This window comes from Monodon monoceros, unplaced genomic scaffold (assembly GCF_005190385.1).
Source record: "Monodon monoceros isolate NGI ecotype Baffin Bay Population unplaced genomic scaffold, NGI_Narwhal_1 Super_Scaffold_12, whole genome shotgun sequence".
NCBI classification, from domain to species: Eukaryota; Metazoa; Chordata; class Mammalia; order Artiodactyla; family Monodontidae; genus Monodon; species Monodon monoceros.
In genome coordinates, this window is record NW_021703768.1 from 61773622 (window position 1) to 61785818 (window position 12197).

The 12197-nt window shown below is 41.4% G+C and overlaps 1 protein-coding gene across 1 annotated transcript in view; it reads right to left on the reverse strand.

Annotated features, from left to right (window-relative positions):
* The window catches only part of TBCA (tubulin folding cofactor A), a 104090-nt gene extending 101559 nt beyond the window's left edge, over nucleotides 1–2531 (reverse strand). Inside the window, exon 1 of the mRNA XM_029216967.1 lies at nucleotides 2371–2531. Within this exon, the coding sequence (XP_029072800.1) occupies nucleotides 2371–2423 (53 nt within the window). The 5' untranslated portion in view covers nucleotides 2424–2531. The remainder of the gene's footprint in view (nucleotides 1–2370) is intronic.
* Nucleotides 2532–12197: the final 9666 nt, after the last annotated feature.

The window sequence follows — 12197 nt, forward strand, 5'->3', positions numbered from 1 at the left end:
AAATGAGTGTGTCTTCCCACAAATAACAAATGCTGGTGAGGATGTGGAGAAAAGGGAACCCCTGTACACTGTTGGTGGGAATGTAAATTGGTGCAGCCACTATGGGAAACAGCATCGAGGTTCCTCAAAAAACTAAAAATAGAACCACCATATGATCCGGCAATTCCACTCCTGGATATTTATCTGAAGAAAATGAAAACACTATTTCGAAAAGATACATGCACCCCCATGTTCACAGCAGCATTATTTACAATAGCAAAGCTATGGAAGCAACCTAAGCGTCAGTCAAGTGATGAATGGATAGAGAAGATGTGATATACGTACACACACACACACACACACACACACACACACATATACACACGACAGAATACTCAGCCATAAAAAAGAATGGAATTCTGCCATTTGCAACAACATGGATGGACCTACAGGGTATTATGCTTAGTGAAGTAAGTCACACAGAGAAAGACAAACACTATATGTTATCACTAATATGTGGAATCTAAAAAATAAAACACACAAATGAATATAACAGATCAGAAACTGACTTACAGATATAGAGAGCAAACTAGTAGTTACCAGTGGGGAGAGGGAAGGGAATGGGGTAGAATAGGGGTAGGGGATTAAGAAGTACAAACTACTACATATAAAATAAATAAGCTACAAGAATATATTGTACAGTACAGGGAATACAGCCAATATTTTATAATAACTTAATGGAGAATAATTAATAAAAATTTTGAATCACTGTTATACACCTGAAACTAATATTGTACATCAACTATACTCAATAAAAAAGTCATTTCTCATGACTTTCCCTCTAAAGCACTCTTCATTATACCCTGGTACTTCTGCCAAATAGATTTATGAAAATGACATAACCAAAGTAAGTCTAACAAAAGTGAAAACAGAACTTGGGGGTAATAGGGCAAATTATATTTTCAATTACACATCTCAACTCCCCTTCTATTATCACACATTTTAAAAAATACTCTTCTGGGGGGCACTGTAGCTTAAAACAAAAGGTTGTAGATCAGAAACCCTAGTGCTTTTCCCTGCTCTGCCACTAACTAGCACAGTGACCCCGGACAAGTTTACTTTTCCTATTTTAACTTCATTAAACCTCAGTTTCTCATCTGTAAAATGGGAATACAAACCATAGTATTAGTTAACATTTACTAGTACTTACCACATACTGTTAAACAGAACAGCAGGCATTTTTTGGAACTGCACGAGGCGGGTACTTACTCCATTTTACAAACCAGGAAGCTGAGGCACGGTGCAATGTAATATATTCAACAATACTTAATATATGTTAGAATCAGGACTGGAACCCAAGCAGTCTCACTTCAGAAAAGGCTGTACATTTCACTACTACTCATCCTATCTCCTTACCGCCTTAACAATAATGACAGCTTCTGGAAAGCACAGTGCAATGCTGTGCTAAACCGCGGAGGCAATATCTTAAAAAGTGAATTTATTCTCCCCTTTGCCTTGTCCTTCCTCTGGTGAAAATATCAACACAGGGAGGAAAGGTGGGCAGAGGAAGAAGCGAGAGAGCTAGGATTAGACATGTTTACTGCCAAATAACCTACTTCTTCAGAAGGCTGTTCATCTTTTCTCTTGGAATGCCTCATCAAAAAGTTTCATCTTTTGGGGTCTGAACAATAAAGGCCTAATAGGCACTCCACAGCGGTGAGGATGACGGCGAATTACAGGACTGGCCTACACAGGATAGTTACTTGAACAGCACCCCACAAGCTCCGGGGCGAGCCTCGGGGAAGCTAGCCGGGGAGTGAGGCCACAGAAGTTTGTCGAGTGTGCTGGAAGTTCACACCGCAGTTCTTCAGACTGCGAGTCCCGCCTGCCATGTTAGATGACAGGGCGCCCGCAAGGTCCCATTTCTAATGAGGGCCGGGCTCGCAGCGACCCCCTAAACTTCACAACGGGCTCGCGCGTCCACGTGAGCGTAGGTAATGGACCGGAAGCGCCCCCCACCAGCCAGGTTCCGCAGGGAGACCCGGGCAGCGCACTCGGAGATACGACCCCAGCCCGCCCCGCCCTCGAGAGCCGGGCCGCCGCCCCTCTGCCTCCCCGACTGCGGGCGCCGGAGGGGTGGGGCCGCCGCGACCTTCACCGCTCCGCGTCTGGGTTTTGGAGGGGGCAGGCGCGGGGAGGGAGTGCCCCGGTCCGGTGACTTGGGCACCTGCGCGCCCCCTCCGTTCCCGCCTCGTCCCCACCGGCCGCGGCGCCCCAGGTGAGGCCTGGAGTCCGGGGCCCAGCTCGGGCCTGCGCTCCGCCCGGCCTCTCGGGCCGCCACGGGGCGAGGAAGAGGAGACGGCGGCAGCTGCGCCGCTCCTGGCTCCTTACCGCTTCACCACGCCAGTTTTGATCTTGATCTGCCTCACGCGAGGATCGGCCATGGTCCCTCGAGCGCCGCGGGAATGAGTGACGGAGAGCCGGGGTAACCGTTGAGGGAGACTAAGCGAAGGAAGCGGGTCTGTAGGCGTAGCCGGCGCGCCGCCTGGCGCGGGCCGGCGCGCATGCGCACACTCCGGCGCGGCCCCGGAGCCACGCTGGCGCTGCTGCCACACCCGCTGGGCGTGGGCCCAGGGTCGCGAGCCAAGGGCGGGTCACCACTCGCCCACCTCCACCGAGTTTCCCGCTCGCAGAACCTGGCTTGTCTATCTCAAGTAGCCCTCCTTTTTATTCTTGAACAGCCCTCCTTTTAGTGTGAATACAAGTTACACTTTTCCTGGTCTCCACAGCCTGGGCGTTTGGGGAAACTTGTGTCTCCCCGGATAGACTGGTTTGGCCATGACATTGCTTTGCGAGATTATCCGCTGAAAGGACGGAGTGACCTAAAAATTGAAGATATTTTCGGTGTCATTATCTTATGTCAAATGGGGTAAAATGATGCAGGTTTAAAGAAATAAACTACCGTCATGCACGCAGTTAAGAAAATCCTTACCCTCCACCTCAGACCTCTGCAAACAATGTTTGTAGATAAATGCACCTAACAAAAAAAACGACTATAGGACTTATTCAAAAATCATTACCTCTAGTAAATCTTAAATATCCAACTTACAAAAATTGTGTGGCATAAAAAAGCTTGGGCTTCGTGGTCAAACAAACCCACTGACCTTTGGTATTAAAGGGGTTTTACCCTTTAATAGCTAACTGACACTGGGCACATAGGCCACTTAACCTCGCTGCTGAGGCTTTTGCCTTGTATGCAAAATAGAAATAATGTCCACTTTACAGAGTAGATATGAAGGTTAAAGCTCAATGCCTGACATAATACTCAACAGCTTTTGACTATTTTATATTTTCAAAAAATGTGTCTATTGCATAAAATGAAACAAACCTCCAGTGAGCTCTGGCAACCTCTTTCCGGCGGAGTCCCCCAAGGAACGCAGGGCAGAGCCTCCTTCCTCTTATAGTTTCTTGGTATCATTCTTCAAAGGCCTCTCTTTACCCTTCCCTACACTTGATTCACTCCTTCTGGCTTTTGTGACTAGCTCTGGACAGTTCAAGACCCTGCCAGTTCAGGAACCTTAGTATAAATCCAAGATCAAAACCCACCTCCTGGAGAAAGTCTACCACGACTGACCCCTGCCCATTTAATGCTCCCTGGATACTTTGGAATCACCCAAAATTAATTTTTATTTTTGGTATATTTCTTTTTTAAAAGAACAAATTTATTTATTTATTGGCTGTGTTGGATCTTCGTTGCTGCATGCGGGCTTTCTCTAGTTGCGGCGAGCAGGGGCTACTCTCGCGGGCTTCTCATTGCGTTGGTTTCTCTTGTTGAGGAGCACAGGCTCTAGGGCACGTGGGCTTTAGAAGTTGTGGCACGCAGGCTCAGTAGTTGTGGTGCACGGGCTTAGCTGCTCCGCGGCATGTGGGATCTTCCCAGACCAGGGATCAAACCCGTGTCCCCTGCATTGGCAGGCGGATTCTTAACCACTGAGCCACCAGGGAAGCCCTATTTTTGGTGTATTTCTTTTAAAAACTATTGTTGAGTCCTTCACGAGGGTGTGCTCACTCTCTTCATTGGGTTATAAACATCTTTAGAGGCAAGAATCTTGTCTTCTATAAATCTTCCTCTCCTAACCTCCACCTGTGTTCTGTACACAGCAGGTGTTAAATTCAGTAAATACTGTCATCTGACTGGTTGGCACACTGAAATAAACTTCAGGTGACACAGCAGACCTATGAAATACTGGGGGGTGGCGGGGCGGGGGAGGTCAAAACAAAACAAAACAGAAAAACCAACAGACTCAACACAGCAAAATGCTACAAACAGGAATCCAGCAGATCATTAATATAAAGTTACTGGGCAACCTCTTAAGGCAAAGAAAAAACAGCAGTGAAACCCACACACCAAAAGATTGTGCTGATAGGGCTCTTGCTATTGTCAAGGATCTTCCTTTAGTCAGGCAACAAAAGCCTTGTAACTCTTCATACTTTCCTTTTTGCCTTGGTTTCCAGAACCTTAGAGCTTAGTTTTGCACTGATTTGCAGGATTTCCCTCAGCCTAGGTTTTTTGATGTAAATACCTAATATCTCCCCAAACCCCCAACTCTACCTCCACCCATTTGCTTTTCTTCTCTTTGTTTTAATGATTTCTATGTGTGAACCAGTAATAAATAAATGTAACATACCAGCCAAAAGACCTGTATATTTCTATATTTATATGAATGTCTATCCTACTGTATTCTTAGTTTCCTATTTAGAACCTCCCAGATGACTTATTTATTTATTTTATTTTATTTTATTTATTTTTATTTTTTTCTTTTGGTACGCGGGCCTCTCACTGTTGTGGCCTCTCCCGTTGCGGAGCACAGGCTCCGGACGCACAGGCTCAGTGGCCATGGCTCACGGGCCCAGCTGCTCCGCGGCATGTGGGATCTTCCCGAACAGGGGCACGACCCCGTGTCCCCTGCACCGGCAGGCGGACTCTCAACCACTGTGCCACCAGGGAAGCCCTGACTTATTTATTTAACAAACACTTTGTATGGGGCCTAATAAGGGATACCACTGTATCCCAGCATATAGCAATGCCTGGCATATAGTCAGTACTCAATAAATATTTCTTGAATGAATAAATGCTGCTTTAAAACTCTTTTTTTCCATTTAACAATATGTCATGGAGCCTTCTCATTTCAGCAAAAGAGCTACTAAGATAATCTGAAATATCCTATCACCCCCCGCCCCATACACACACATACCATTTTTCTCTGGGCCTTGCTCCTTTGGGTCTGGACTTTGAGGAGGTAAACCAACAAGCGGTCATTTTTGTTAGTATGGGAGAGGAGGGCTAACTGTAAGGAGGCCTGCAACATCTAGGCAGGGAGATGCCCTAGGGTATTTGGAATAGAAACTATGTAAGCTGCATTTCTCACTGTTTGACACTCTTCTGTTCTGTTATCCATAAATCTTAATTGAGTTCTGTTTAAGTATTCCAGCCTGGCCTCAGGTGACCTATAGGAATGACTCTGTAGGGGACTCGCTAAGGGATAAGTTTATTAACATTTGAGACTGAGGGTTAAAGAGATCTGAGAGATCCTCAGGACTGGGTGAATCTAGTAGAACAAGAGGAAAGTCTAGCCATCTCATCTGTGAGTGGCAATTCTCCATTGCTAATAATCTTAGAGGGTTGAGGTAATATTTTATTAAAGAATGCTGCAGATTCCCTTACAAATACAGGTTGTTTTCCCCACACACTTACAGAGCTATAAATTTAGTCTCACCATCCCTTCATGTCATTCTCTTCCAATTGACTCCAAGCTCCTCAAGATTAGAGACCACATCACATTCATCTTAGTCTCCCCAGCAGGAAGCTTAATGCCTAATGGCAAGTAGATGCACAGTATTTCCTGAGTTAAATAAAAGTCAAATATGGGACTGAGATAGATTTCTAATTTTGATGAAAGCAAGAGACCGGCCATGTTTTTATCAACAGTACTTCTTTGTTTAAGTAATCTCTCCAGGGTGTCTTCTCCAGCTGGCCATCTTGTTTTATGAAATGAAATTACAACATCAGAGCAACTGCACACTAGGCCCCATAGCCCTAATAAATGTTGTTTTAAGCCACTAACTTTGAGGTAATTGATTCATTATGCATCCATAGATAACTAGTACAAAGGTTATGCATGGGCTCCTTTTCATCAAGGCTGATCTAGCTACTACTACTGCTGAATAGCTAACATGCCGGCAGTAAAGACCAATTTTGACCTCTTAATATGGCACCATTCCAAGAGAAGATTATTTGGTGGCAGCTTGATTATCTGGTGGACCCCTTCCACCCTGGAAAGTACAGTGTGGCAGCCATGGGATTATACCACTCAGGTCTACCTTCAAGAGAAACTTCTGTGGGGAGCATAGTTGACTGTCAGCCTTAAAGTTCCACAACTTTGGATTCACATATTTACCCCAAGTCCATACTTCCATCCCAGCCAATTATTGAGCTAGTAGAGGTACTAAAGCCAGATGATTCCTCTATGAGAAACCTTTACTTGGGAACTCCCTATCAACCTTGTCAAGATTTTATAAGAACTGCATTGCAGTCTGAAGCTTTTTCTACCCAATCTTTCCTTCCTCTTTCTGATTACAGGTGTCAGACCACCTGCTTTGCAGTCTGAAGGTTCTCCCTGCCACTTCTGCTCTCTCCCACCACATTTTTCACAGATGCTTACTCCAATAAATTCTTGTGTGTCTAATTCCTATCTTGGCATCTGCTTCTTGAAGGGTCTAAAATGACACAGGCAATGATTTATCCTTATCAGAATTGACATCTATTCCAGATATGGATTTGTTTAATGACATGGTAAATTCATGACTCAACATTGCCTAAGATCAAAGGAAATGTAACAATGAGATCACAGAATCCACTGGTCTTATCATATGCCTCATCACCTAGAAGCAACCAGCTTAATAGAAAATAGAATGGCCTGTTAAAGACTCAGCTACAGTGACAATTCAGGGATAGTACACTTGGGATTGGGGCACCATTCTCCAAGATACGATATATGTACTGAACTAATAGCTGACATATTGTCTCTCAATACATAGAATACATGGAATGGAACCAAGAAACCAAAGGATGGAAATAGGATAGGGACCTTTCACCATCACATCCAGTAATCCACTTGTGGAATTTCTTCTTACAGTAATCCATGCCACCTTAGACTCTGTTAGATTAGAGGCCCTAGTTCCATGGAGAATGCTTCTATGATAGGCAATAGCAAAAATTACATTGAACCTGAAGCTATGCCTACTATTTGATTGCTTTGGACTTTTCATATGAGTGGATCATCACGCAAAAAAAGAACTTACTAGTAGTGGAACTTGATCCCAAATTCCATAAAGAGCAAGGGTTGCAACTTCACATGATGCAGAGAAGAGTGTCTGGAATTTAGGGCATTCATTAGGAGTGTTGCTGTAAGTCACTAAGTTTGTGGTGATTTGTTACAGCAGCAAGAGGAAACTAAAACACCCACTGTGGACTGATGTCACCTCCTGTGGCCCAGCCTTCTTTTCTCGCCCGAACAGTGTTTCTACCAACCCATAAAGGTCAGCCGGGGCATTAGTCATACCACTTCTATGACCGAATGCATAACTCTTCTTAGGAAGCCGTGGAGAAAGGTCAGGTTTCAACAGAGTCTACTAATGGTGAACATACACACACCCTATAATCCACAAATTCTTCTCCAAGTACAAATGCTTAAGACATGTACAAGAATGTTAAGGGAGGACTATTTACAACAGTCAGAAACTGTAAACAACATAACTCTGTGGCTTCCCTTTTCACTCTCTGAATGGTATGTTAGATGAACAGAAGTTCTTGATTTTAGATTTAAATTTTAGTAGTCCAGTGACTACATTCTTCCCTTTATGGTGAGTGCTTTTTGTATTATATTTAAGAAATCTTTGTCTACATACATCATGAAGATAGTATCCTATGTTTTATTATAGAAGACTTTTTTTTTTTTTTTGCGGTACGCGGGCCTCTCACCGCTGTGGCGCCTCCCGCCGCGGAGCACAGACTCCGGACGCACAGGCCCAGCTGCCACGGCGCACGGGCCCAGCCGCTCCGCGGCACGCGGGATCCCCCCGGACCGGGGCACGAACCCACGTCCCCTGTATCGGCAGGCAGACCCCCAACCACTGCGCCACCAGGGAAGCCCAGACTTATTTTTTTACCTGTCACATTTAGATCCACATTCCACTAGAATTTATGTATGGTGTAAGTAGAAGTCAATATTAAATTTTTTACCATGTGAATTGATCACTATTTAAAGCCTTCCCCATACTATGTTTTCTGCTCTATTTATAAATTGTTAAGGGCATCTATGGTAGATACTATTAACTGGCTTACTAAACACTCATTCCCCAAACTCTTCTTCTTACCTGTTTCCACTGTAGGGCTTATTCTCTCAACCTTCCTTGCAGCTAGAGGTGGTGAGTTAGATATAACTGGAAACAGGTAGGTGGTTGATGGAAATGCTTTGGATTTCTTGATAAAAGGAACAAATACAGGGAACTGCCCCTTTCCCACTTCTTCAATGAAAGTAGATGGAACAACTGGACTTAAAACATCCACCTTTCAATCATGAGGAAAAGACAAATATTTCAGAGACACCAGTCATGACATCATTGAGCTGCTGAGCAAAAGCCAGTGGCTGTCCCTAGTCATCTTATGTGAGAAAAACAAATCCTTACATATTTAACTACTGTTTATGAGATTTCTGTTACTTGCGGCCCAAAGGAATTTCTAACTAATACAAAATCCATTAGAACTCCACGTGTATGTCTTTGTTTGGGAGCGGGGGAAGATATAGCCATTGGATTTTTGGAAGAAAAATGCCTATGAAAACAAAAATATCTCCAATTGTGGCTTTCATAATGTGCTGTATTATCATTGTATGCATGTATTAAACATGCAACTTAAATGGCCACAGGTCACAGAGTATGGAGGTCGGAAGGCTGCATGTTTTAGACAACAGGAGTTCTACACAGGCATCGAGAGAATATTATCCTTTTGTCAGTGACTTACAGAGGGCCCTATTTACAGCTGAACAGGTATCTGATATAACAATTCATTGCTCTGACACATATTGCGATCATGATGTGCAGTTTTTAATGCATCATGTTACATTAGCTCAGCCTATGGTCTAATACTGTGTAACATAAATTTCGCCAAAAGGAATGACATTACATGACACTGACTTTTAAAAGACACACACTATTTTTTCAGATCGCATACCTTTTATCCATGAGTGCCCAAGTCAAAAATCAAGCTGGCAGACAAAAGTGGCATGAATGTGTAGCCTCAAAGCAGTATATATATCTTGAGTAGTTTTGCACATTTCTACCTGTAGTCAATGATTCCATTCCATTTTTATGTTGAAATGCATGAGCAAAATTAATGGACCTTTTTTTGTCACCTGAAGTACGACTTCTATTCAGGGTCAATCAAGAGAGACCTGGAAGGTGTTTCTGGATTACACGCTATAGATAAAATCTTTTTATGTGTTTATCATGAGCTCTCTGACTGTTCTATTTGAAACTCTCACCAAAATATTTATGACTATTTTATTTGTATCATATCTCGGACACATTATTCCTTTCAGTAAGGTATTTTTCTTAGGTGTGAAATATTTTCAATTGTCATTATATATTCTTTTTTTGATATTAATTAGAAGCACAACAAAAAATGATAAGGTTTTTGGACAACATATTACAGTTTCTAGATTACTAAAAGAATATCCTAAATACTGGGTCACAAAGATCCATTCATACAGGTTTTTTAATTTAAATTATTTACCTCTTTTTGAAATTATCTTCTAACAGAATTTCTTATCCATTACAGTAAACTACTTAAGGCCTAGAGAATTCTTCTTGTGTTACAAACCTAAAGTAAAAAGAAAAATTAAGCTATCGTCTGTGAAAACTCACTAGAATTCTGCAGAATAGTCTGCTAATGGGAAGAGAGTCTGTGAAACGGCTTTTCCCCTAGTATTTCAAGGTAATATAAAGATATTACTTCTTAATTGAGGAGAGGAATTTCAACTTCCACAACTTCAATTCTAACATTACTACCCTAATATATATATATATATATATATATAGGTTTTTTTCGTTTTTTTTTTTTTTTTCGGTACGCGGGCCTCTCACTGTTGTGGCCTCTCCCGTTGCAGAGCACAGGCTCCGGATGCACAGGCGCAGCGGCCATGGTTCACGGGCCCAGCCGCTCCGCGGCATGTGGGATCTTCCCGGGCCGGGGCACGAACCCGTGTCCCCTGCATTGGCAGGTGGACTCTCAACCACTGCGCCACCAGGGAAGCCCTACCCTAATATTTAATTACTGTATTGTTATTTAATTATTACTACAATTATTTCTGTTCCCTTATTACCATATTTTTCGCACACCCTTGTGTGGGTGTGATTGCCATTTAACCATATAGTTGTGATTTTTAAGAATTCTTTTAGTATAAGAGTTATATGCTTCCAAACGATAACTAATAAGAACCTGCTGTATAGCAGAGGGAACTCTATTCAATACTCTGTAATGGCCTATATGGGAAAAGAATCTAAAAAAAAAAACAGTGGATATATGTATACGTGTAACTGATTCACTTTGCTGTACTGAAACTAACACAACATTGTAAATCAACTATACTACACACAAAAAATTTTTTTCAAAAGAACTAACCACCCCCCCATCCGCCACCCCCAGCAAAGAGTTATATGCTTCCAAGTGATATGGAAGCTTTAGAGTGGATAGAACTTAACCAATTCCCCTTGGCTTTTTAGCCACACAAGAAATCAGAGTAACAGAATTCAATAATAACCTTGGTTAAATACAGTAAAACAACTGGAAGTCTAATATGACACCAAGTAACCAGTAATTAATGATTAATTTTTTTTCCCACTTTTTACTCAAATGTTTTGGTATTTAGTCACACAGTGACTGCTCCTGAAATGATTACAAGCAGGAACTGGGGCCTCAGCGACACATTCTTACTGGAAAACCTTGAGCAATTTACTAATTCTCTCTGAGACTCAGTTTCCTCAACTGTAAAGTGGAGATAAAATATCTGCCACATAGGGTTGTGGTGGATGTGAAACTTATATAAGACAATGTATGTGAAGGATTTAGCACAATGCCTGGCACATCATAAATACTCAATAAATGGTAATTATTGTTATTACCTTAACTCATGGGGGAAAAGCAAAAAATTATCCAGAATTGATGCTCTTTATTAAAATTATATTATGGAACAAGTTTACTTTTTTTTTTAGTGAACTAGCAAAGGATTCCAAAGCAAACGAGATATAAATATTATTGGACTAATCTTCTATTACAAACAGTAAAGGAAAGGAATCCTCACACGTTAAATTTATTATTGGCAATTTGCATTATTAAAATATCCTTTCAATGAATACATTTAAAATATTCTGTGTAAACTGTGTATTTATGCCTATCAGGTTTAATGCCAGCTATATACGTTTGGAAAAGGTATAAACTTTAAAATTTTCTTCTGAAAGGCTTTAGGTACGATAAAATGCAATAATGTAAATAAAGATACAATTCTTAACATGTAGTAAGTACTTAATAATGATAATTGTTATTATTTCCAAACAGGGCAGAGTCTATGCACATGAACTTTGATCACTCTGAAGGGCATATTGTATATTTTTAAAATACTTATAACAATATTTAAAATAGTGCCTCTTAATTCAGCCTATATTTTTCTTCTAGCACAGAAAAAAAATTCAGGTAAGAAAACTGCAAAAAGGTAAAGGAAAACAAAGATGAAAATCAATAAAATTACAGAAAAAGCATTATTAGTGTTCAATTCTTTATTTAAAGAATGAGAATTCATCTTTGCCAAATCATTGGAGAACAAACACTGGGAATGCAATATTGTTTAACTCATATTAACTAAAAAGTAGTGGCTACAAGTAAAGACTGATATATAATTTAAGTTGTTTGCACTATTACACACAGTGGAATTTTGCTTTCCTTTATAAAAGTTAACTTCCGTAAGTAACAATGGAAAGAAAAATCAATTTTACAAAAACTGCTTTGTTAGTGGTTGGTGAAGTTTGCTTCGATACCACATTAATCAAAGCAAGTATGTTTTAACTGTTCTAACAGGAATAAAAAATAGTAGAGGATAATAGTA